We start from the raw sequence: 23,667 nt of genomic DNA on the forward strand, positions 1-23,667 counted from the left end.
GGCCAGCAGCCGGCAGCGGGGGCCGCCCCGCCGCCGCCTCCCTGCCCGCGGCTCGCCCGGCTCGGGCCCCCGGAGGCACGGCGAGGAGGAGCTACGGAGCCCGCAGACGGCAGAGCAGGGCGAGGGGGGCGGCCCGGCCCCGGCCCCGGCGGGGGGCGAGGCAGCGGCTCGCCCGGCCATGCCACCCCGGCGCTGAAGCCGCCCCGCCGCAGCCCCCAGCCCCCCGGCCCCGCCATGGCCGCGCCCCTCTAGGCGTCCCACCGGCTCGCCCCGCGTCGCCCCGGCTCCCCCGGGGCCGCCGGCCGGAGGATGGACGAGGATGGACCGCGAGCGGCCGAGGAGGATCCGGAGCCGGGCAGAGCCAAGACTTTCATCCGCCTTAATGACCTGTCCGGGGCCGGGGGCCGCCCGGGGCCGGGGGACAGGGAGGCGGGCAGCGGCGACTCAGAGGCGGAGGCGCTGCCCTACCCGGCGCTGGCCCCCGTCGTCTTCTTCTACCTGAGCCAGGAGAGCCGGCCGCGGAGCTGGTGCCTCCGGCTGGTCTGTAACCCGTATCCTTTGCAGGTGTTCGGCGGCGAGGTAAGCCCCGCGGGGCCCCCCCACCCTCGGAGCGCCGGGCAGGGCGGGGGGCACCTCCAGTCTGGAGCCCGCCGGGTGATGGGGAAGGAACGGGGGTTTAGGAGGACCCGTCACCCGCCGTCCCCGGGAGAGCGGGGGGCACCCGGCGGCGCTCGTCCCCTCCCCCGTGCTCTCCCGGGAAGTTTTTCCGGGCTGTTGCAGTGGCTCGGCGGTCCCTGTCTGGGTGCGGAGCTGAAGAGGGGGCTGTGCACGGCTCCCCTCTTGCAGAGCTCCCCTCCCCTGGCCGCCCCGCCGCGATGCCGCCGTTCCCGCTGGCTCCGTCGCTCCGCTCCACGGGGAGTCGGAGCAGGAGCTGCGGGCGGCCCATCCTTCCCCGGGGATCGGCAGCCTCTGGTCCTGCTCCCCTGACACACCGAGCGACCCTAACATCGAGCACCCCCCCTTGCAGACCCGTCCTTCCTCCCTGACCCCGTTTCTCTCCAGTCTCCGGTCCCTTCCTCGAGGGTTTGGAGGGGAGGGGGGGTGCAATCTGAAGAGAGGTGGAGATGTGTGTGGCATTGGGTTGCTGCCCAGCTCCAGGGTCCCTAAATAATTCAGGGTGTTCAAGGCTGCTCGAAGGGGCTCTGCAGTCCCCCGGGGGATGCTCCTTGCTTGAAGGGGTCGGGGCAAGCTGGGGATCACGGTCCCTGGGTGTGTGTGGGCCAAGGGCAACTGTTTGTCAGGTCCTGGGGTGAGCTGTGCCTCCCCAAAAGCTTCTGGTCTCCTTCTAAACTCCCTATCTGCTCCAGCACAGGCTCTGAGTCTGAGCCGCTTTAGTCAAGTTGAAGCTTTCAAAAGAAGGGGGATAAAAATTAAAAGAAACAGAGGAGACAATAGAAAAATTTCTTCTTGCCACACTCTTGAAAGCCTCCCTTGGAGTTGAGTTGCAACCAGCACACAGTTTGTAGCATTCCAAGTATTCTACCATCCCCAAACTCCAGTTCCATTATGGAACGGAATGAAATAAAGCGCAGCGCTGTGGCTTCCAGCAGGGGCTGGTGCGGGAGAGGCAGCGCTGCCCAGGAAGTTACCGGGTCCGTGCTGCGCTGCCGGCGCGAAAGGCAGGCGAGCAGGTCTGGGCAGCAACCCCACATCTGGAGGGGGAGAGGCTGTGCAGTAGCGGGGAGGACATGTTACATGGTATGGAGGGCCAGAATAGCCTGTGCGAGTCCTCCCCCACTCCTGGTGTTCGGGAACTGTTAGGAATTACATCTCCGCTGAGGTTGGTGTGCCTGGGAAGAGCAGCGAGGGTCTGCTGGAGTTGTGGATATTGTTTTATTTGAGCTTCAGCAATGATTTCACTGGTAAACAGGCTGCCTTCTTTCCTAAAATGTCCCCCAGGAGGGAAAAAACCTAAGATTTCTCTTCCCAGTCATGAATACTCCCAGCAGTTTCCCCCCAAATCTCTTTCACACTAGCTAAGCACTTCAAAGCTGCGTTTATTTAAACATCTTAGAAATCTTGCAACTTTGTGAAGCCTTCTGTTTTGGAAAGAAATATTAACGACAGACGACAGGCTGCAAGTCAGTGTGTTCTTGTTGCCTACTATGACTAATATTATTTATGAATGCTGGTTTAAATATGTTTCCAAGTCTCTCTGTTCTTTTTTTTTTTTCTTTCATTTTTAATCTTTGTAATGAGGTTTTGAATCTGGTGTTAACACCTGCATGGTTTTAGTGTTTTTGGTAAAATTTCCCACTCCAATAACGGCTTGAGATGTGTTTTCTCCTCTGTGGTTGCAAATACAAGCTGATTAACTTTTGTCCTTGGAAAATTAGTGGTATTGTGGGCACCTGCAAGCACCACCGCAAGCAGGGGATGAGCATTAGGTGCAGCCCTGCAAGCTGGGATTTTTCTAGTCACCAGTTCCTTGCTTGTTACCGACAGAGAAAGGCGCTTGCCAGGAGCCCTGGGGCCAGCGGGGATGGTGCTGTGGGTCTCCGAGTCGTGTGGCTGCATGCAGCTGTTTGTTTTCAGGGTCACTGACCCAGAATTGGGGGAGTTTTATTTAAAAACAACACCAGAAAAAGTCACTTCAGCCTACAGATGAGAGAGAGGCAGTGGTTGGCTTGGCACCCACACTGTGTCCTGTCACTCACTGGGCTGTTCGGCAGAGCATCATCTCTCTCATCCCTTCGGCTCTCTGCAGCCCCAGGGCTGGAGCTGAGCCTGTTCTTTGTTTATATTTGTTACTTTTATTGTTTTCCTTTAGTGTGGTGGGGCAACAGAGTGGCCCTTCTCAGGCTGTAATCTTCTAGGAATTGAGCCCCAGTGCTAAAATCACGTTGCTGGAAAGTCTTTGTTGCCACCAGCTGCCCTGGAGAGGAGTGGCAGCGCTTTGGCTCACATGGCTGGTGAATCCTGCCCCAGCTCTGGGGGGTTTGGAGCTTTCACTGGCTTCTGCCACTCTCATGGGTGGTTTTTACCTTTCTGCACCTGCTCATGCAGAAACTGGATGGGAGGGCTCTGGTTTGAGCTGTGCCTGTGGCGATGCGCAGCTTGGGGCTTGGCCAGGTGGGTTTGTGCTGCTCTGATCTGGCTGATAAACCAACTTCACTGTTGATGGGGCATTGGGAGGAGGTGCAGGACTCACTCTTGCCCCGGGAAGAACAGCTTGTGCCCCCAGGGTGCATCTGGAGCACCTGGGATGCTGCTCTCCATCCCTGTCCAGGTTGTTTGTGTAGGTGCGGCAGTTGAGGCTGAGGTGGGGTTAGGGAAGGGTGATGGTTGAGGTGCTGAGTATCCAGCAAGGATGCAAAGTTCTGTCAAAGTGGTTTGTTGAGCTCTTCTGCCATGTTTCAGTTCAGAGTATCCTCTACCTGGATCAGGGAGCTTCTTCTCTTGCTATCTGGTGTGGAGATGGGGGGGGTACTGTGCTGCTCTCCTGCTCCTCCTCTCCCTTAGGGCTAGAAAGAGGTCATGAAGTTTGTCCTAATCCAGGAATTCTCCAGAGCCTGAAATCTTGGGGTTTTTAACTCTAAACATGTATCATCCTGTCAAGCTGTTCTCCCTCTCCACTCCATCCTGGTCTTTGAGCAAAAACCTCTTTGGGTGCTGTGAGGAACTGGGAGGATGAGCCTGGTTGCCCACCTGCATATTCCCAATGGCTCTGGGATGGAAGGTTCTGCGCTGAGTGAGAACTGCCTGAGTCAAAAGGGAAGGAGCAGGGACATGTTTAATGATCACAGTGCTGGACTTACAGGCTCAGCAAGATGGGAAGGACTGTGGCACATGCAGGGTGTCCTAATGTGCGTGCTGGAGAGGCTGTGAGAGGAGAAGCAAGAGTCTCTGGGGGGGGAGAAAAGAGGAGGCAAGCTGGTTACTTGACTTTCAGTTCTAAAATAAAAGCACCATGAAGGCTGGGAGGATGAAAGGCTGTAGCAGGGTCTGTGCCAGGCTACTGCTCTGATCAGAGACAAGAAACGAGGCTATTTCTTGAGAGTTGAGGAGTGATTGAAGAGCGGGGATGGAGAAAGTGGGGAGGATGCTACTGCTTGGCGTTAAGAGCTCTGAATAGAAAAATAACAGTGCAACTGAAAGGGCCTGTGATATCTATTGTAGTACTGAGAACTGCCTCGTCCCCCGCGCTGTGCTTGCCTGCAGAGCGCTGCTGCCTGGAGAGCAGCACACGGCAATGGGGGGCTGCAAAACCTTCTGGAAGGTGCTCTTCTGGGGAGACGCCCCCAAACTGGTTGAAATCCCATCTTTTCCTCCTGGTTTGGAGGGTGAAGGGCAACTCTGTAAATTCCCTCGCTGGGGAGGGGAGGTTTGGGTGGCTCTGGGAGGAGTGCTCCCATCCTGCCTGGCTGCTCTGCAGCACAGTCCCTGGGATTTGGGGTTTGAGAATGGCTTTAGCAAAGAAACATATCTTGATCTGGTCATGGAAGCCAGCCCTGCTTTCTGTCTGCAATAAAATGCAGAGAACTCTTCCAGCAGCTACCTCACATGGCCCCATTCACTCCCCAGCAGGGAGAGGTCAAAGCTCAGTCCTGGGGAGGTGCTGAGTGCCCCCAGCTCTCGTGAAGTCAGCAGAGCTGCAGATACCCAGTCACCTCCAGGAGTGGGTCCAGAGCTCTTATGGCCTCATGCCAAGGTTTATATGAGGTCTGTGCCAGGGTGGCTCATGGGGTGGCTGGAGCCTCTGTGTCGGAGCTTGGTGCATCCCGGAAGGCAGCGCTGGCCCTGCTGAGGGGATGGTCAGACCTTGCCTGCTGAGATCACCCTGAGCACTGGTGGTCTGTGTGTCAGCCCCACTCTACATTGGCCTGGCTGGATCCAGCTCTTCTGGAGGGGCACGTCTGTGTGTCCAACTGCACTGGAACCAGGACCCTCCTGCCTGGTGGGGATTAGAACTGAACCTGCTGAGTTGTGTTGTGGTTTGGGCTCCCCAGCCCTGGTGGTGTCCCCTGCAGCTCTCCCTCCTGTGGAGATGTGATGAGGGCAGGGGGTGAGCAAAACCCCCATCACCTCATGGGAACTCGGGGTCCTCACTCCCTTTTTGGCTCTGCCAACTCATGGGGGTAGCCCAGCACTTCTTGTGCTGCTGTTTGTAGGGTTCAATGTAGTGCAGGGTTAAAAATAACACTTTTTTGTTATCAAAAGGGTGTGTTGTGAGGGGAGAGTGTGCGTGGTGTCCTTTACACTTCGGTACATTTGTTCCAGCCTCACTTTGGAGTTTAACAAAGCAAAAAGCTTTGATTTGACAGGTCAGACCTGAAATGGATCTTGTTTCGATTTAAAAACCCCACAAAAGAGCCAGAATCCATTTGCTTCACCTGTGTCTGATCCATCCCAGGGCACCTGAGCTTGTTTCTCTCCTGTGACCCAGTTCGACGTCCGGTGCCTCCCGCCCCTCCCCAGACAGATGGAAACGCTCCTGCTCCAGCTGAGCCTCTGTGCCCCTTCCTTGGCTTCTGGGGAGAAATGAAACACGACTTGTCTGGCTGATCCCTGGTGGAGGGGACTCCTGCAGCCCCTGGCCCTCCTGTCTGGGACAGAGCATCCTGCTGCTGATACATCCCTGGGCTCACACCAGCTCCTGTGTGAGGACCTCGGGGAGAAACAGGGCCCGTCACCTTTTAGCAAAGGCTGCACAGGGGTGCAGTGGTTATTTCCCTCCTCCCAGGGGACAAATAACTGCAAATCCTCTTCCCTGTGGTTTGCAAAGCCTTTGGGACTTAGCAGGAGCAGCGGGTGGTGCCCACCTCCCAGAGCTGGGCACAGTGGCCAGCATCCCTCTCATCCCTGCGTCGCCAGCAGAGCCAGGAGCCGCTCGATCCTAACCTAGGTAACACATCACACCTCACCAGGGACCTCTGGACCCATCCGTTGCCTGTCTCTGCTGGCAGCCAGGCGCTTCCTTTGCTCCCTGCGTGTGTGTGTGTGTGTTTTTTAAGGAGATTCTTCTGCGAATTCCCTCTTCCAGGCTGTTGTGTCACATCTGGAAGTTTGTGTAGGAGTTTATCCAAGCACTGGAGTACAGCGCAGCTTTTTCTCATTTAAAAATCATAGGCTGGCATTTTGAAGTGGGGGGGGGGGAGGGAGGGAAGCTGTCTGCCAAAAAGGAGACTGGAGCAGAGGAATTGTAATGACTTCCAGAAGTTTTCTTTCTTTCTTCCTTTCTTGCTTTCCCTCCCTCTCTCCCGGCGCGCAGACAAAAGGCTCGGCCTCATGCAGCTCGTGGTTATGTCATCCCGGCGCGGGGAGCCCCGGCCGGGAGGGGTGGCCCCGTCCTGCCCGGGGACCCCGCGCTGCTCGGGGACAGCTCTGCTTTGGCTCCTTGTAGGAAATCCGGAACAAGGGCTCCCATGCTGGGTGGGGGGGGCTGTCTCTGGAGACCTGCTTGGTATCAGTTCACAGAATATCACAGAGCTGGAAGGGACCCTCAAGGATCAGCGAGTCCAGCTCTTAAGTGAATGGCCCCTACGGGGCCGTTTTTCATCTGGGGCCAGGAGCTGGGGCAGGGTGGCTGGGAGGGGATCTCGACTCTCCCCCAGCCCCTCATGCCCAAGACTGGGAGGCTCAGGTGGGTGGTGATTTGGGATGAGGCTGAACTACCCCAGCCACCACCACTCATCCCTGGGGCCAGTGTGTCTCCCATCAGACTCCCTGCTCTCGACTTGATTGGCTTTTGTATTCTCTCCCCTGTTCAGTAGCACGGGGTGTTGGAGCCAGTCTGGAAATGTCCACGATTTTATGATGCATAGAAAATTTTCTGCTTTCTTCTCCCCCAGCACCCCCTGCAGAAGTTTTGGCGTCATGCTGAAAAATGCTGCTTTCTCATTTTTACTTTAAACTCTGTTTCACTTTTTTTTTTTCCCCATGCAGAAAAGACCAAGTTTTGGATAGCCCCAAGTTTTGGATTGCCTCAAGTTCCCTGCCCAGGTCTCTCTCAGTTCTCCTTTTTATTTCCTACTGTTTTGCTGGAAGGGAGCAAAACCTTTGGCTAAAATGAACCTCCCTGATGGCTTTTTCACTTGGATCATGAAATCATTTTCCCTTGGCAGAGGACCCGTGGGGAGCCTTTGCCCCTGGCAGCTTTGCTGGCTGGAAGAAGGGTCTGAGGGAGCGGGGCTGTCCTTGGGGAGCAGGGGAAGGAGCATCCGGAGTCAGGTTGGGAGGGCTTTGAAGCTTCATTGTGGTTTGGAGGGGGTTGAATTTCCTATTTAATTAGGAGGCCTAAGTGTTTCTGGGTTTGTTATAAGGCCAGACCGTGGCTTTCCCTTCCCCGGCGCCTTGGCTCTCCGCTGAGCGACCTAGAAGTGAAATGTTCCCTTTGGATGGTGATGCACATGGAGGTTTCCCCCAACCTGGGTTCGTCTGGCTTCGGCTTTCGCCAGCCTTGGCCTCTCACCCAGGAATCTGGCTTGGTGCTAAGAAATAAAACAAAAAAAAAAAAAAGGGGGAGGAAATTCTCATGGTTTTATATAACAGAGTGAGTAACGACCGGCCGTGCTTTGGGATGCTCTCACATCTGCTTCCTACCAAAGCCCCGGCAAAGAAGCTTCGAGCAGATGGAAAAAACACATTTTTCAGCCCGAATATTTGCTGAGGGAAGCTCTGAGGCTCGCTCTCCGCGCTGGCTGCGGTGGTGCTGGTTACTGCCTTACGGGAAAGGGGCTGTGGGGGTGCCAGGAGCAGCACCATGTGCCCGAGGCGTGGCACGGCCGGGCAGGTCCTGGCACGAGCCGCGGCCGCGCACACGTGCGTGGGACCAGGACGTGCCCGTGACTCAGCCCTCAGAAGTTCACTGGTTAGTCACAAGTAGATGGAAATTGTCTATTGGTTTGGCTTCTGTGCCTGAAATGTTGTTTTGGTTGGGATTTTCAGCGTGTTTCCTAGGCAAAAGGGACTGGTGGCTGTTTGGTGTTGGGGCTTTTTTTTTGTTGTTTTTTTTTGTCACCCATGTCCTCCTGGCTTTTTCTCTCCCTCTGCTGGGATGGGAAATCCAGGGGTGAGGGCAGGAGAGCGCTGAAAATGGGAACAAAATGCTAAAGCAGGTGATGAGTGAGAGCTGGGAGCTTGGCACAGATGAGCTTATAAAGAAAAGGGGATTTATTTACTGTAATCCAGGTGCTAGCCCCACACTTAGAGGGTTCCTGGTGCAAAGCATCCTTACATTTATCTCTAATTTGTTTCTCTTCCAAGAGGTTTCCCCCAGTGCATCCACCAAACCGGCTTTGAGATCTCCCTAACCCTAGGGGCTGAAGGCAAACCCACAGCTGGTGGCAGGGGAGGGAGCTGGGCTAGGGGATTCACAGGGATTCACCCACCTTGGCCGCCCAACCGCCCTGGGGAGGTTTATGCCTCCAGGATTTCCTGTGATTCATAACTTAATCAGGTCAGGTTTAGCACTCCCTCCTCCTCTGATGTTATTGACCGCCTCTGTGTTCTCTCCTGAGATGCTGGTGGCCAGAGCAGCCCAAGGCAGAGCCTTCCCCTGCCCAGATGGCGAACAGGGCTTGTTAATGATTTGCTAATTCAATTAGAAAGTGCTCGTTAACCCGTGGCGAGGCTGAAGCTCCCTTCTGGAGGGCAGGGCTCGCCCCCATGCCTGCGACTCCTGCTGCCAAAACATTTATTTGGTGTTAAGCTGCCAGCCACGCTATGCAAATAGAGATGTTAATCATGAATAAGGTTCATTTTTAGCTCTGGGTTGAGACTAGACTTGGGAAGAACCCGGCTCCGGGGAGGGGGGAAGGTGGTGGGAGCTCTGCCGCGGTGGGTTCGCAACCCCCAGGGCCAGGTTGGCCGGATCCCGCGGAAGGGAACAAACGTCTCGGCTCCTGCTCAGCCCCAGGGTCTGTAGAAATAAAATGTTCCTTCTGCTGTGGGTTGAATAAGGCTTTTAAGTACGTTTGATGGGCTGCACTTTAACCAGCCTCCTCCGCATCGGCGTTAGCTGCTAATAGCGGTGAATCCCAGGTCTGGGCTGGCGGTCCCCATGCCTGTGTTGGATGCAAAATGTCTTTGATTTGGGAACCATCATGTCTAGATAGCCTGGCTATAGCAATTCTACCTTAATGGGAGAAAACAGAAACTCCAGTAAGAATTATAAATAATGGAGCCCTCTGATGCTCCATTGAATTAATGCTTATTTGGGCAGATAGGGAGGAAAGGAATTAAATTAATATCTGACTTGTAACTGCTACTGTATGTGGTTATTGACTTATCTTGCTTTGGAGGGCCATAAATATGTCTCAGGATATACCCCTGAGTCTGTAATCTGCTCCGGGTCACAGTGCAGGTCTGTCTCTGATGTTCCTTCAGAGACTCATTCTGACTTCTAGGGTCAAAACCCAAAATTCCTCTGACAAAGGATTCAGCCACGTGTGGAGGGGAATGTGTTTGCACTTCATGGCAAGCATACAGCATAAATCTTAAAGGTCTCTGCCTTGTATAAATTGCTTTACTGTTTGTGATCTGTGGCTGGCTCAGTGCTGGAGGGTGTAGAGCCCAATTTGACTTGGGGGAGGGGTCCAGGTGAAGCTTCTTGGCTCTGGAGTTGGAATGGATCATAGCTGGAGCCTCGTACTCTTGTCCACTCCCTTTTTCCCTGTGCCTGGAATTTTGTGCCCCTTAAAGGGCAGTTTGGAGGTTGAGGATGGCTTGGTGCAATAAGCTGGGAGTTCTCAGTGTGCCCCTGAACAACCCTGCCCGAGGGGTTTGGGTATCCATGAGCCAGGGGAGAGGACCTGAGCTATGCCAGTCTTTCTTTAGCTAAGGTGGACATTCTCTTCCCACCCCTTGGGCTGTGTTTTGTGTAGGGGATATCTTACTGCCTCCGTGACTCTCCTTATGGAAGTGTGTGTTGAGCCTGGTCTCTGGCACAGCTCATGTTAGTTGGAAAAGTCCCTGGGCCAGGTGAGCAGTGCTCTTACCCCCAACCCTCCCATGCTCCATCTCTTCAGGCCCTGCTGCATCCTGGGTGAGGCATTGCTTTGGTGAGGGTATTTGTTAGGAGGCTTCCCCTGGGATGGAACACATCCTGTCCCCCCAGCAGCCCCTTTCCCAGGCCCTGCCTCTCCCCTCCAGACACCAACATGCTGTTCCTGTGGGAGCAATTTCCCCCACTGTGGGCAAATCACAGCCCCTTCTTCTTCAGAAACTGCTCATGGCAGCAGCACAGGGGAATCCTGCCTTTTTCCAGGCTGGGAAACAGCAGAGCAGCCCATGGCCAGCATGGGGTACCCGCAGCGAGGGTGGAGACGCTTCTGCCTTCATCTCAGTAAATGGGCTCTGGCTCCTCCAGCAGCGGATGTTCACATCTCAGCTGGGTTTTGGGCTTGGCTTTTTGCTGGGTTTTGTTTTCTCTTTTCTTGTAGCCCCATGAAGCTGGATTGTCTCAGCTCTGGGAGCTCAGAGGGTTGGGCAAGTGGGGGTCAAGCTACAAATCTGGTGGTGAACTGGGGGACAAAAGGATGCACTGAAAGTGCTTTGCTGTGCCTCCCCCTCCTCTGAATCTCCCCCTTTCATCTGCTGAACACCTTGATTTTTTTTTTTTTTTTTTTTTTTTTTTTTTTTTTTTTTTACTATTGCCTGGGTTTTTCATCGGGGGCAGGATGGAGGTTGGGGGGGATGTGTGTGCGATGAAGCTATTCGAGGAGTTGTGATCTCTGCATTTCATTTTGCAGTTCAGCTGGAAAGATCTCGTTTCCAAATACACCCACACACAGGCACAGCAAGAGAGAGCGCAGGGGAGGGAGCTGCTCAAGGGGGATGGGGCTGCACGGGGAGGGCTGGGGGCCTTTGGCAAAGCTGATTTGGAGTGGTCCGTTGCCTTTATCTGAGGGCAGGAGGTGCCTCTGCCTCAACCCTGTGTCTCAAGGCCATGCAAGTGCTTGGCTGCACCCGTGGGTACCTGGCTGCTTTAGTCCAGAGCAAAGAGAGGAGGGGAGGAATGAGAGTCCTTGAGGAGAGCCCTTGTGCTGAGCCTGGCAGTGACTCCAAGAGCATCCAGGGGACTCCAGGGCAGTTTTGGGGTTGCACAGTGTGTGTGTACACACACGTCCCCACCACAGGCTGAGCAATGTCAGGGCATGGCAGTGTGTGGTGGGATCTGCTTTTGCAATGGAAGAAGAGCAAAGGCACAGAAAGGAGTCACAAAACTCTTCTCCCTGTGGCCTTCAGGCCCAAATAATCTTTTTTCCAAAGATGAGATAGTGGCTTCTTTAGCCTGTAACTCCCCATCCACACTGTCTCCCTCTAGTACCTTCCTTGCCAGCTGGGCCCTGACTCCAGTTCTTGGTTTCTGGAGGAGCTGGTGATGGGGTGGATGCATCCTGCATCTCCCTGTGTTGTCAGGGATGGGGTTAGTGGAAAGCAAATGAACCTCCATCCCAGTGGGCATCTGGATGTGCAGCAGTGGGTAAAGGTGAGGGGCTGGATGACAAGCTGAGCAAGTAGGAACTTGGTGGTGGTGGAAGGTTTTGGAAAGACCCCTCAGCCTCCCTGGGCCGTGAGCAGACAGTAAGCTTTGCCTCTATGTCAGCGTGCCAGGGGCAATGTGGAGTCACTTGCCTGAAGCCCCGAATCTGGGTCCTTCCCCAGGTCTGGGGCTGTGGAGCGGCTTGGGGTGCTGGGGTGTTGCCACAGGTACCTGCACCCCCTCCCAGCTCCCCCTGGGCCTCTTGGGTGGTTGCTGGTGGCATGTCTGTAGCTCAGTCCCTGCACACCGAGTCCTCCCACCACCCCTTCGGGTCAGCGCGTGATTTTTTCCATCGCTCCAAAGCGGCTGAGCTCATACAACAATATTCCCTGGGCCAACACCGCTCCTTTTTGAAGTTCCTTGTTTTGGTATTCCTCAAACTTTCGTATCCTCAGGCACGAAACACGACACCCCTTGGCGCTGGAGGCTTTTCCCTGATGCTGTGGCTTTGGTTACCCCTAGCATCCTGCTGCCAGGTGAAACCGCTGTCCCATCCCTGAGCTGTTGGTGGGTGCCATGCCCTCCCAAACTCACCACAAGTCTTAAATGGTGGTAAAATAGGATCCTTTGGCCACCTCGGCACGCCGCAGCGTGCCTCTGGCGGAGAGGCAGCCACCGGAGCGTGCTCCCGGCAGTGTTTGTCTTAGCCAGGGGCCACGGCTGAAGCCAGCGGCTCTGCCAAGCAGTGAAAATGCCAGAGCAGTGAGTTTTATCCCACGGTGTTTGATTTGTGGTCACGGTGGAAGTCGGGTCAGGAGCGAATGTGGAGGATGCGGCAGAAAAAGAGCGATTTCGAGACAGTCGCGAAAACATCTCGTGGTGTCAGAAGTCGGGGTTTTCTCCTTTGTTTTTCCTCCCCCGCTGCTGGCCGCGCTGGCTGCGAGGTGAAGTTTATGGGAGGAATAGCGCGGTTCTGGGAAATATTTTGCCTAGCTTGTGTTGTTGAATTTTATTTTCTCTTTTTCTGGCAGCAGATGAAGGAAAAAGGAACACAAACAGCTTGGCCGGTGGGGTGTTGGTCCAGAATCAGCCTGGGCAGCGAGCGGCTGCTGCGCTGGGGACAGAAAATACTCGAAAGCGGACGGGGTTTTCATTGCTTTCATTCCTCTCGCTCTCTGTGTCCCCGCTCTCAGCTGGCTCTTAGGCTGTTAAACAAGGGGTGAACACATCTCCCTGTTAAGGCAAGGATGTGTGTTGATGCTCCTGGCCTCCCGTGTGTTCTCACTGATTAAAATCCTAAATTCTTCCATTTTTTTACAAGATTTGGGGTTTCTGTGCCGAGCTGGAGAGTCTCTATGGCAACAGCTAAAGGCAACTTTTATCCCTAACCCTTTTTTTTTTTTTTTTTTTTTTTTTTGGCAGAGGGGGGAAGAGGATGGGTGCTGATGCTGGGGCATCAGTAACTGTTTGAATCCATTTGAATCCCCTGAATATTTGGGGTAGTGAGTGCTGGGAGAGGGCTGGGACTGTTGGAACTGAAATACAGAATTGCTTTGTGCCTATGAGGCCAAGGGGCTGGACCCCTCTCCCCTCTGCCAATTAAAGTATTTTTTGACTGTGGGAGAGTGCAGCGTCCCATCCATCCCTGCATCCATCCCACCCCAAGGCCAGGAGTTTCCCACTTGGGTTTGTCATTTCCAGAGGAGTTTGGAGCCATTCTTGGAGTGTGATTGCAGCAGCATTTCAAGACACAATTAAAACCTGAACCTTTTAGGAAAAGTTGCAGCATGTAATAGAAAGGAAACCAGCTGGGCTAGATTGAAGCATAATAAGTTTTGGGAGTAATTTTTAGAATTCTATACTGTAGGTCTTTCTAGAAAGATACTATACAATTTAATAACATGTTATATTCCTATATGTTATATTTAAATCATCCTATAGTATTGTGTAGGAGGAATCTAATTTTCCAGTACAGGGTAATATACCTTTCTATAGGTTTTTGGTTGTGGGTTTTTTTTTTTTCATCCAATAGTGTTAAATGAAAAATTATATCCTTCCTAGAAAATCTAACAAAATGATGAGAAAACAATACCCTTAATTTATTTAATAGAGCATGTAAGTATTTTCCATAGGGGTTTATGTGGCTGCATAAAAACCCAGTTAGGGCCTGTTGGGGAGGTGATTTGAGATAGGATGGAGATGAGTTCAGATGCTGTCCTGGCCCAGCAGTGTGGGGGCTCTGAAGTGGGGGCCTGGGAGTGTCTAAATGGGGAAAAATTAAAAATAAATAAAAGCCAGGACTTTCTTGCATCTCTATTTCCCCTCCTGGAATGTGGTTGGAGAGAAGATGGAGTGGTGGGTGCAGGGCTGTGGTATGAGCTGCTGGAGTGGGGTGAGGCTGGGGGCCAAATCCTGTGCTGGGGGCTGGTAGCCCAGGTGTCTGCAGGGACTGGAGAAGGGAGCAAGGAGCTCTCCTTGCTCAGAGAAATGGCCTCTGGAAATAGCAGGCAGGGGGTGTAGCATGCAATGTGGCTGTTTGCAGCAGGCTGAGGAGGGCAGGAGGGTGGTCCACTGCAGGGTGGACGATGCTCTTGCATGTATTTTGCAGCACTGCCTTGTCTGTAAGGGCTGAGTTCCGTTGTGGCGTTGCCTGGTGACACGTGGATTTGGCCATACCATCGTGTTCAACGTGAGGCAAAGATGTATTCTCTGCGCTGGGCTGATGGGGAGGTGTGACAGAGTCCAGTGGGGAGATGGCAACTGGGCCCTTCTGTGTGCTCACCCTGCTTTGTGGGGGTTAGGGCGGGGTCTGCGTCAGCTGTAAATCCCCGTTGCTGAGATGCAGCACCCCAAGGGCTGGGGTACATGTGACTCTCTGTGGGAAAATGTGGGACAGAGGTTCCTCTTCACCTTAGCTTGGAGGTGCCCATCACTGTGGCTTCAGGGACCTGCATGGCCAGGTCCCCACCGGGCTCCCAGGTAGCTGGTACCATCCCAGAGAGAAGCAGGGGAAGGTGGTGGCCTTGGTCCTTCCAGGTCCCTAGAGGACAAGCGCCTTTTAATAGCCATGGCAACTAATAAGCCCTGCGTGGTGACAGCCCTGCTGTCTCCATGGAAACGGACCGAGCATCACATAGCAACATGTGCCTCATGTACCCATGGAAACGGGCCGGTAGCTTTTTAGCATCCTCTGTTAAATCTCTGCTCTGGGAGGTGGTGGTGGGGTTTATCCCAGGGTGAACCCACCGCTGTGGGGAGTGGGGGCTTGAGTGAAACTGGGGAAGGGCTCAGGGGCTTTGGAGGAATTGGCTTTGTAAAGTGTCCCAGGGGCACAGTCCAGTGGGATGTTCCCAGGCTGATGAAGATGTAGAAGAAAGGTGCTTGCTGTCCAGTTTTTGTCTTCCTCATGACGGCAACAGGCCTTGGAGGGGAGCAAAATGATTTAATCATCTGATGGGTTTTGGGTTGCTGAAGGGAGAGAAAAATAAGAGATGCTCAGAGCTGGAGGGCTGGAAACCACCTCGCCACAGGCAGAACAGAGCCACAGTAAGGCGTTTGTAGGCGAGTTTTCTTTGTGGTGGCTGGGGTCACCTCATCCTCAAGCTGGGGTTTTCCCAGCCACCAAAATGGGTTTAGAGGCCGAGAATGCTGCTCCTTGATGGGCAGTATCCGGGAAAGGGGGAGGCAGCAGGACACGCACCATCTCTCCGTGCAGCCTGTACCATGGCTTGCTCAGCACCTCATTAACCAGCCTGAGGTGCTACAGGTTAATTAGGATTTGTAGCTGGTGAGTGTGAGGCGTCTGCTGGGGTCACACCATGGGAGGTTCAGAGCAGCCCCAGCTCATGTAAAACACTGCGGATGTCAAGATGCACACACGTGCTGGGTGCAGCGTTCGCTCTGAGTCGCTTCAGCAAACACAGCCCTTCCTCGAATTTATCCACTAAGAGGCTGAAAATTTTTAGGAACTCATTTATTTGGAGCTGTTGAAGCGTTTCTTGCAAATGCGTTTCAGCCCTTTCTTCCCCCGTTGTCGCAATGTGTTTTTAATGGGAAGGCTGCATGGACACTTAGGAGTATCCCTGGTTTCTGTAAACACCCCTGCAAATAAATGAGGTGGCTTTGGGAAGGTTTACAGGTTTGGGTTTTTTAGAGGTTGTGAGCTGAGCTAGTTAATATGAGCTAGTAAATTTTTTTGTTTGTTTTTTCTTGGTGAACATTCAGGCCAACCTTTTATTGCTTGTTTTTCTCCTCACAGCTGGTGCTTGGTCTGCAGGGGACTGGGGGACACCATTAGGTGACTCCTTCAGCAGTGCCCAAATCCCACTGGCTTTTTGGGGGACTGGAGCTCTGACTTTGCTCAAGTGCTTTTTAGGTGGGACTGGGCGACTTGGAAACTTTTGGAGTTTTACCTGTCTTTTATTTGTTGTGGGAAAATGAATGTGGGTCAAGAGCGGGGCTGGTGCTGTGGGAAAGGTATTTCCTGTGGGACAGTTTTGGGTTGTGGGTCCATCCTGGTGAGACATAAAATCAGTGCCATGCTGGATAAACTGTGGAAAATTTTCCATTAAAACTGTGGAAAATCTGTGCTGAAGCTTTTCTGTCTGTCAGGGCTGGCAGCAAAGACCCACCTCTGTGGTTGTGATGTGTTGATGATCTTGGGGCTCCATTCAACCAGCAGCAAGGTGGTTAAATAAATAAATAGATAGGGAATTGGGATACAATTTCCAACTACTGGGCTTCTTACCCCAGCAAGTGTGTTGTGCTTCTGAAATGGGAGTTAGCCTCAAGCCCTGGGTTCAGCAGGTACCCCCCCTTGCCAGCATTGGGCAGGAGTTGCCCTCTCTGGCTCCCTGGTGCTGACCTGGGCTTATCCCACTGCGTGCAGGAGGCTCAGGGAGAACAGCTCTGAGGAAGGCTGCAGCCTGCTCAACGAGGTTTAATTAAATCTGAAATCCTGGCTGTTTTCTCCTGGGCTTTGGCTTTGGGATGCCACGGGTAGGGAATCAGTGGAAGGAAATAATGAGAATTAGAGCAACTTCAAGGGCTGTTGCATTCTCAGCGAGCAGGGGGCTAGAGGCTGGGTGGGCTGCAGTGGGACAGAGCTGTGCTACTCCTTTGAGATCACTCCTGGGGAAAGACTGTGCCATCGCTCCAGCTGAGCATCATCCAAATCGGGGATTTGTTCAGACCCAGAGCTCGGAGTTGGCAGTGCCATCTCCAAATCCCCCGTAATGACTGAGCGGCTCCGAGCAAACATCCCCTCCAGTGGGTGCCTCCCCCCCCCCCCCCCCCTTTTTTTAGGGATGTGCTTATTAAGGCTGCAAGGAGCCTGACTATAAATGAGATACAAATGTACAGTTAACGCCGTGTCTCCCCAAGGCCAGTGTAGGTATTTTGGTATTTAAACTAGCAGAGCCAAGGGGAAGGAGCCAGCAAAGGAGGGGGGGAAAAAAAGAGGAAAAAAGGAAAAGTGACTCTAATTGAGGTCAGTATTTGAACAGTAAAGACCAATTAATGCTTCTGAATCAATAGGTCTGCGTGACTGAACTAACACATCCCCACTGAGGGCTGGTACAGGCTGAGAGCTGGCCTGGGGTGAGCCGTTGCTGCAGCGGAGGTTTCAGTCTTGGCAGAGATTTCACTGTTGACAGAGGTTTTGGTGTTGGCAGAGGTTTGACTGTTGGCAGCCCTGGAGGATACTGTGGGCTGAAACTGACGGTTGGTTGGTGAGGGCACTGGTGGGCAGCTCCTCCTGCCTCCAGCCTTGCAGGAACCTGTGAAAATCCACTTACACCCCCAAACTGTGGTCCCTACCCACTGCATTTCCACCACCCAGTTCTTCAGGTCGAAGTGGAGTAAACTGGGGGGGGGGAGGTTCCCTAGCTGGGATGCACTGGTGGTGCAGAAGTGGGATGCAGCCAAAGTGCTGAGCAGTGCTTCCCCCCCAGGTCCTCATCGGGATGGACCTGAGCCGCAGACACCCCTCTGCTTGACTTTTGGCCATCCAAGCCTTTCCAGGGAGGTGGCTTAGCAAATGTCCAGCATTCCCAGACTCACATTTTTATTCTCCTTTATTGCTCTTCCAAGAAAACATGTGTGTGCATGGGGAGAGGAGATTATCACGTTAGTGTTAAATACCCCCGGGGGAAGGTGGGGAGGGCAGCTGAGTTGTTTTTCCTAGTCTATCTCCCAAGGACAGCTGGCCAGAGCAGCAGCACGTGCTTCTGTAATGTGGCACCCATGGGTGCAGCCGCGCTGGGCACTGCAGCGTGCAGGCAGTTGATGCCATCCTGGTGAGTCTGCACTCCCAGCAGACACAAGAGCACAGCAGGGAGGAGGAAAAAGAATCCTTGTTGTTATTATTCCACGAATTTTATACACTGAACTGATGCATATGGCAGATGAGATGATTTGCCTCCAGGCATACAGGAAAAGCGATGCGAGGCAGGATCTTTTTGGCAATCCTGTGTCTTAAACGTGAGATGAAATTTTTCTGGGATGGGAAGTGGGTGGAGGGGCTGTGGTTTGGGTCCTCTTGGGTCACGCTGTCCCTGCACTGTGGAGCTGGGTGAGGCTGCAGTTTGTCCCAATGGTGCTGCTTTTTCAACCCCATCCTTTCAGAGGAGGGGAGAAAGTCGCTGCTATTTCCACCGTTTCCAGGTTAGGAATCCAGGACGCTCTCAGGTTTGCCGGAGGAAGGTGGGGGAAAGGCTGTAAAACCTGGCTGTGCTGAGGAGATTATTTATGGCCGGGTTTGGTGCCACGTTTGATGCCTTTCGCTGCCTCGTTCCCACCTCCCACGGCCCCTCACTGCAGCTGGGCTGGAGGAGGGGGAAAGGGAAAATGCCTTTGGCAGCTCCCACGGGGCCTGATCCTGCCCTGCTTGGGCAATGGGGGCGATGAGTATGTCAAGTCTCTACAGGTGCTGAGCCAGTAGGTCTCACGTGGCATCTCACCTGGCCTGGGTGGAGGAGCATAAGGGCCAGGAGGTTGGTGTCAGTATCCCCGTGCCAGCTCCCTGCAGGGTGACACAGATCCTGGGGACCCCCCGCCCCCAGCCCCTCCCCTGTCGCTGCCGAGGACGCGTGGGCAGACGGGATGAATGAGCGGTGCTTTCGGAGACGCTCGCAGCAGGCGCTGACGACCGTGGCTTGAAATACCGCATCACCTTAAATAGGTGGGTTTTATTTTGCTTATGAAAAGGTAGAAAAAAAGCTGTTTGCTGGCCAAGAGTGTCAATGGGAGCTTCCTCCCCTCTTCCTCCTCCTCCCTCGCCACCTGTGGTGCCTTGTGACCAGCACGAGGCCGAGGATGCTGCAGGTTGGGAGGCCATCGGGTATCCGGGCAGGTGAAGGATGTGTCCCCCTGCACCACTCTGGGTGCAGCAGCACGGGCAGGCTGGGGTGCTGGATGGGTGTCAGGGCTTGAGTGCCGGTTTAACTGTGCTCCAGCTGCGTCCCTGGGAGTCAAGCACAGCTCCCAGAGGTGCCCGCGGTCTCGGCGTGTCAGCCCCTGTCCTTTGCTGTCACTTCCCTTGGAGCTGGTAGAGACTCAGTGAACCCAACACCGACACAAACAAAGTTTAGAATCGGTGCAAAACTGGCGACTTCCTTTGCCTCCAGCCCCATCCTGAGCTGCGGATGAGAAGTGTGATTTATGTTTTCATGCTTTTCTAGTGATTTCTGGTGTGTTCCCACGACTCCAGCTGCCGGGACAGCCGGGGAAGCAGCTGGCTGGGCGAGCTGGCAGCGCCGGGCACTCCTCGCTCCTCCCGGCTGGCCCACGCCTGCCCAAATAAAAGCTGGGGAGAACGCGGAGCTTGCAGGCTGGTGCTGGAGGTGCGGAGGGTGCTTTAGCAAGCTGGCATGTTCTAAAATTACCGAGGCTGGTTCCCTGCTGGCGAAATCGCTCACAGGGTGCTGTGTGCCCCGCTTCCTCGGCAGCGCTGCCGGAGAGAGGCTTATGGCACAGCATCTCTCGCGGATAGAGGGGCTCCAGTGTGGGGTCGGATCAGCTGGCGCTGGGTGGGCTGTGGGGACCCGCCGCGTGCGAGTTTGTGGCCAGTAAACACTGTCATTTTGCATTACGTCCCCCGTCGCCGTCACACAGGCGCTGGCGATGCTGCCTGTACCCACCCTGCCGGCAACCTGAGTCCGGGCGGGCGCCGGCCAAACCCGAGCGGCTCTGCGGAGCAGCCTCCATTGATTAACAAAATTGTTGCGTAACCTCTAACGAGGCTCCTCTCCGGTTTTACAGCCACTTGCCTCTCTCCCCCGTCTAATTAAGTTGGCTCACGATTCCCACTGAGTTTGCTTTCCAAGGAGGGCTGCTGAGCGGGTAACAGGGGCTACTGTGCCCCGCCTCGCCTGCCCTGGTTTTGAGTGTTTTTTCAGTGCTGGGTCAGTGGTGGGGTTGAGATCAGGGACAGGGTAGTGCCTTGTGCATGTGGGAGTGCGCCGGGGCACCACGAGCGTCGCCGCTGCCCTGGGTGGGTGCGGAATGAGGCGGCTGCTGCTCCAGCGTTGCCGGCCCGAGCTGCTGCTCACCCGCTGGAAATACGCAGAGTCACTGAGCGCTGCTGCCTGGAAGGAGGAAAAAGCTGAAATATTTTTCTTGGAGAGAGGAGGGAACCCGGACGGGAGGGCAGGGAGGGACTGCAGCGTGCCGGCGCTCGGCAGCAGCCGGAGGGGTTGGCTCCTTTCTGCGGTGACCCCGAGGGCCGGGCACGGTCCCCTTGGCCCGAGCTCGCCCTTGCTGACACGCACCATTGGCAGCAGCCGGCTGAGCCGAGGATGCTGTGGGGAAACCCGAGAGGCTTTGGCTTTGCTGGAAATGAAATGAGGAGAGGGCAGGGGGGCCTCGTCGGCGGGGGGGTCTGGCCTTGCTTCCCCACTTGGGGTGGAGGGAACAAAAGAGGAACCTGCGGTGACATTTCAAGTATTGCACAACTTGGCGCAATTGGCAGCGGGTTGGCTTTCTCATGCTGTTCCCTCCATGCATGCCCTTCTCTTTCCCTGGCCCCAGCTCTCCTCTTCCTCTCTAGGGGAGCAGCTGGCGCTGGAAGCTGCTCCTGGATGCCAGCCCCAGGGAGGATGTGCCCCACGAGCCCTTTCCCACCCAGGGAGGGGAGGATGTGCAATGGAAACCCCCAAATGGGAGGCTGCTGGTCCCACTTTGCTTCTGTGCAGCTCCCAGGGGGTGCAGAGGGGCAGTGCTGAGCCCCATGGGGTGCTTGCTCCTGGCTGGGGGATGGTGGCAGGGAGAGGGGGACATCTCTGGGGTGGTTCCTTTGGGATTGAGGCAGCCCTGTGATCCTGCTCCCATGGTGTGGGTGTTGGCTCTGTGTCCTGCTGCTATGGTCCCTTCAAAGTTCTTGTAGCTCAGCTGGGGGAGCCCCATGAAAGCAGATGAGGGGGCTGGCTCTGTTGGCTTGTCCCTCTGTTTCAGTCCAGCCGGAATGCCTCCCTGCATGCCAGGGATTGGGATCTCACAGGATCCAGCTTTGCAGTGGCAGCTCCTGGGGACTTGGGGTCACAGGGGGCTCGGGAAATCCCAAAGTCTGTCCTGCTTCAGTGTCCCCATCAGCAATATGGTGGAATTGCAGGGAGAGTGGCACCCCGAACCACTGATGTGAAATGAGTATTTGGGAAATGGCAACTCTCTGGCTTCTCTCCCACCGCTCACGACCTCCCTCCTGCTCACGCAGACAATTTTTGTATCTTGCTTCTTAAAATACAAATATACGTATATAAATACTGTATCTTGGCAGCCACCGTTCCTCAGCACCTGCTGTTTCCCTGGACGAATGGGGCTTTGGTAACGTAACAGCCTCCCTGGGGCCTCGTAAAGCCGGGTTGTTTACGGCACTGTGTGGCAGCGTTGCCTGCTGGCCCCCCACTCTCCTCCTCTGAGCATCTTCCTGGCTGGATCCCGCTGCAGAGGGACGGGCTCCTCAGGGGTCACCTTGCCCTGGTCCCCACGCAGGGTTTGCTGCAGGCTCTTTGTGGTGGTTGAGTTGTTTGTAGGTGGAGGCCAGAGCTGGTCCTGGCTCAGTCTTGGAGCATCCCTGCCCCACCCAGCGTGTCCCTGAGCATGGAGCTGCTGCTTTGGGTTTGGATTTTAATGTCTTGCTGGCTTCTAACAGAAAGAACCAGAGAGTGGACTTGTGGTCTGTCCATGACTGGACAAGGGCACCACTCTGGGTTTCAGTAATGGTGAGGCAAAGGCATTGTGTGGCATTTGCACCCTTGCTGGGGACTTTGCAGCTTGTCCCCATGCCATCCCCTCTCTGCATTTTGCAGTGGCTTTGGGACTCTCCTCCTCCTGCCAGCACCCATGGAGCTGGGGCAGCCTCTGCCGTGATCACTTGTCCCTTGGCAGCTTTAGTGGAGGCATGGGACATCCCCCTCTCCTTCTTCCTCTCCATCAGCACTGGGGTGAAAGGATCATGGGGATGCTGGGCCCTGACGGAGGGAGCTCCTGCCCTTCACTCCCGGATTCCCAGCATGGCCCCATGGAGGGAAAACCCAGCCTGGGGGCAGCTGTGAGGTTTTATAACCCTGAGAATGAATCCTAGCACTGGCCCTGCCTCTCAGGGGAGCCAAGGTCATGTCACTGCCTAGGAAACCACTCCCTGGGAGCGACAGCTTGTTAAAGAGGGAAAGAAACGCGAGGGGGCCGGGCTGGCGCTGGACCGGGAGTGGGGGCGCGGGAAGGCTGGTGGTGGATGTGCTTCCTGCATGTTCCCCACAGCTCTCAACACATGCTCGAGGTCTTCCCCAATTCAGGTGTGGGACCGTGGTGTTTCAGGGGAATTTCACTGCACGTGGAGCACAACAATCCTGCTTCTGTATCTGCAGTCTCGGGCTTTGTTGTTTGTTCCCAGGTGGGGTGGCTCTGGTTTGAGGGAGCACAGAAAGCAATGAGCTGCAGGGTGATAGGTTGCCTTAGGAGAGGGCAGACTGTGAGCTGATGGGGTGTGTGAGACCCTGATTCCCTGCTCCCTCCCATGGACATGCAAGGCCTGGAGTTAAGGTCTGCAGGGTGCCTTGGAGGATGCACAGTGAATCTGATTCCAAGTGCCTGTGTGTCACCATTGTGATCGACTTCACTTTTGGGGAAGCAGAACCAGGCAGTGGGAGAGCAGGTATGGCTCCAGGGGGCTAGTGGAGAGGCAGAGTGCTCTGCCCACGCTGGCCATCCCTGCTCTGACATTGCACCATCAGTGACCCAAACGAGCTGTGTCCTCAGCTGTCACCCATCATGAGAACACGTGTGTGGTCCCTGGCACTCGGCACATCTCCTGCCGTGACATCCCCATCCATTGTTGCTCCATTCACTCCATCACCAGAGTGAAAAGTGCCCAAATATAAGCTCTGCCTGGAAGCATTGTCAGCAAACGCCTCACCTGGGTCCCTGTCTCCCGCTGGGGTCCCTGTGTCCCGCCCGGTCCGTGTCTCACTGGGCTGCACGCTCAGCACCTCCTCACGGGCATGAAAAACCGGGCGAATAATTCACCCTGAATTATTCATCTCGCTAATTTATTAGCTGAACGGACGTCACTGCATTCCTTCCCCGGGCTGCCCACCAGCACATCCCAACCTTCTGAAAGCGGAGAGCATTCCTTCCCCTGCCGTTTCCGCTGGCTCGCTCTGTTTATTTGCAAATCGCCTGTTTTGCGTGTGTTACTTGGATCCCTCTGATTGCGCCTGCCTTTGATTTGGGCACGTAGCTTGCTCTGGGGGTGGCTGACCCCCGAGGGGGTGGGATGCTGCTCTGAGAACAGGGGCTTTGCCACGAGCAGCTGCGTTTTTTTCAAATTCATGATTTGTTTTCCGCCGCCGATCACTGATTTTTCTCACCGCTGCTGTCCCCGCAACCAAGAGGATCCCGTGGGAAGCAAGGGGAAAGCAGGCAGAGGGGACAAAGTGAAGTGCATGCTTCTCTCTGGCTCTCCCTGACTGGTTTTGGTAGTGGTTGCTGCTCTCCCATTCCCAGTGCTGTGGGATGGGGCAGGCAATGGCTGGAGCCTCTCTTCTCCAGAGCGAGTGCTCTCTAAACCTGCCCCTCAGTCTGACTGTGCCATGTTGGGGTGCAAACGTCCCCAGGCTCCCCACTCTTTATGCCTTTTTCAGGACTTAGGTTTGGACCCATCCTCTCCAGTGCCTGTGGGATTGATT

The 23,667-nt window shown here is 54.9% G+C and overlaps 1 protein-coding gene across 20 annotated transcripts in view; it reads left to right on the forward strand.

Annotated features, from left to right (window-relative positions):
• Window positions 1-309: 309 nt before the first annotated feature.
• Window positions 310-23,667, forward strand: part of CACNA1G (calcium voltage-gated channel subunit alpha1 G) — a 142,761-nt gene continuing 119,403 nt past the window's right edge. For all 20 annotated transcript variants that reach the window (XR_010435271.1, XM_064675950.1, XM_064675964.1 and 17 more), the window contains exon 1: window positions 310-551. Coding sequence is in view for 19 of the 20 variants with exons in the window: in XM_064675950.1 (XP_064532020.1) it covers window positions 310-551 (242 nt within the window). In the remaining variant the exon portion in view is untranslated. The remainder of the gene's footprint in view (window positions 552-23,667) is intronic.

Source organism: Pseudopipra pipra, chromosome 19 (assembly GCF_036250125.1).
Source record: "Pseudopipra pipra isolate bDixPip1 chromosome 19, bDixPip1.hap1, whole genome shotgun sequence".
Lineage (NCBI taxonomy): Eukaryota > Metazoa > Chordata > Aves > Passeriformes > Pipridae > Pseudopipra > Pseudopipra pipra.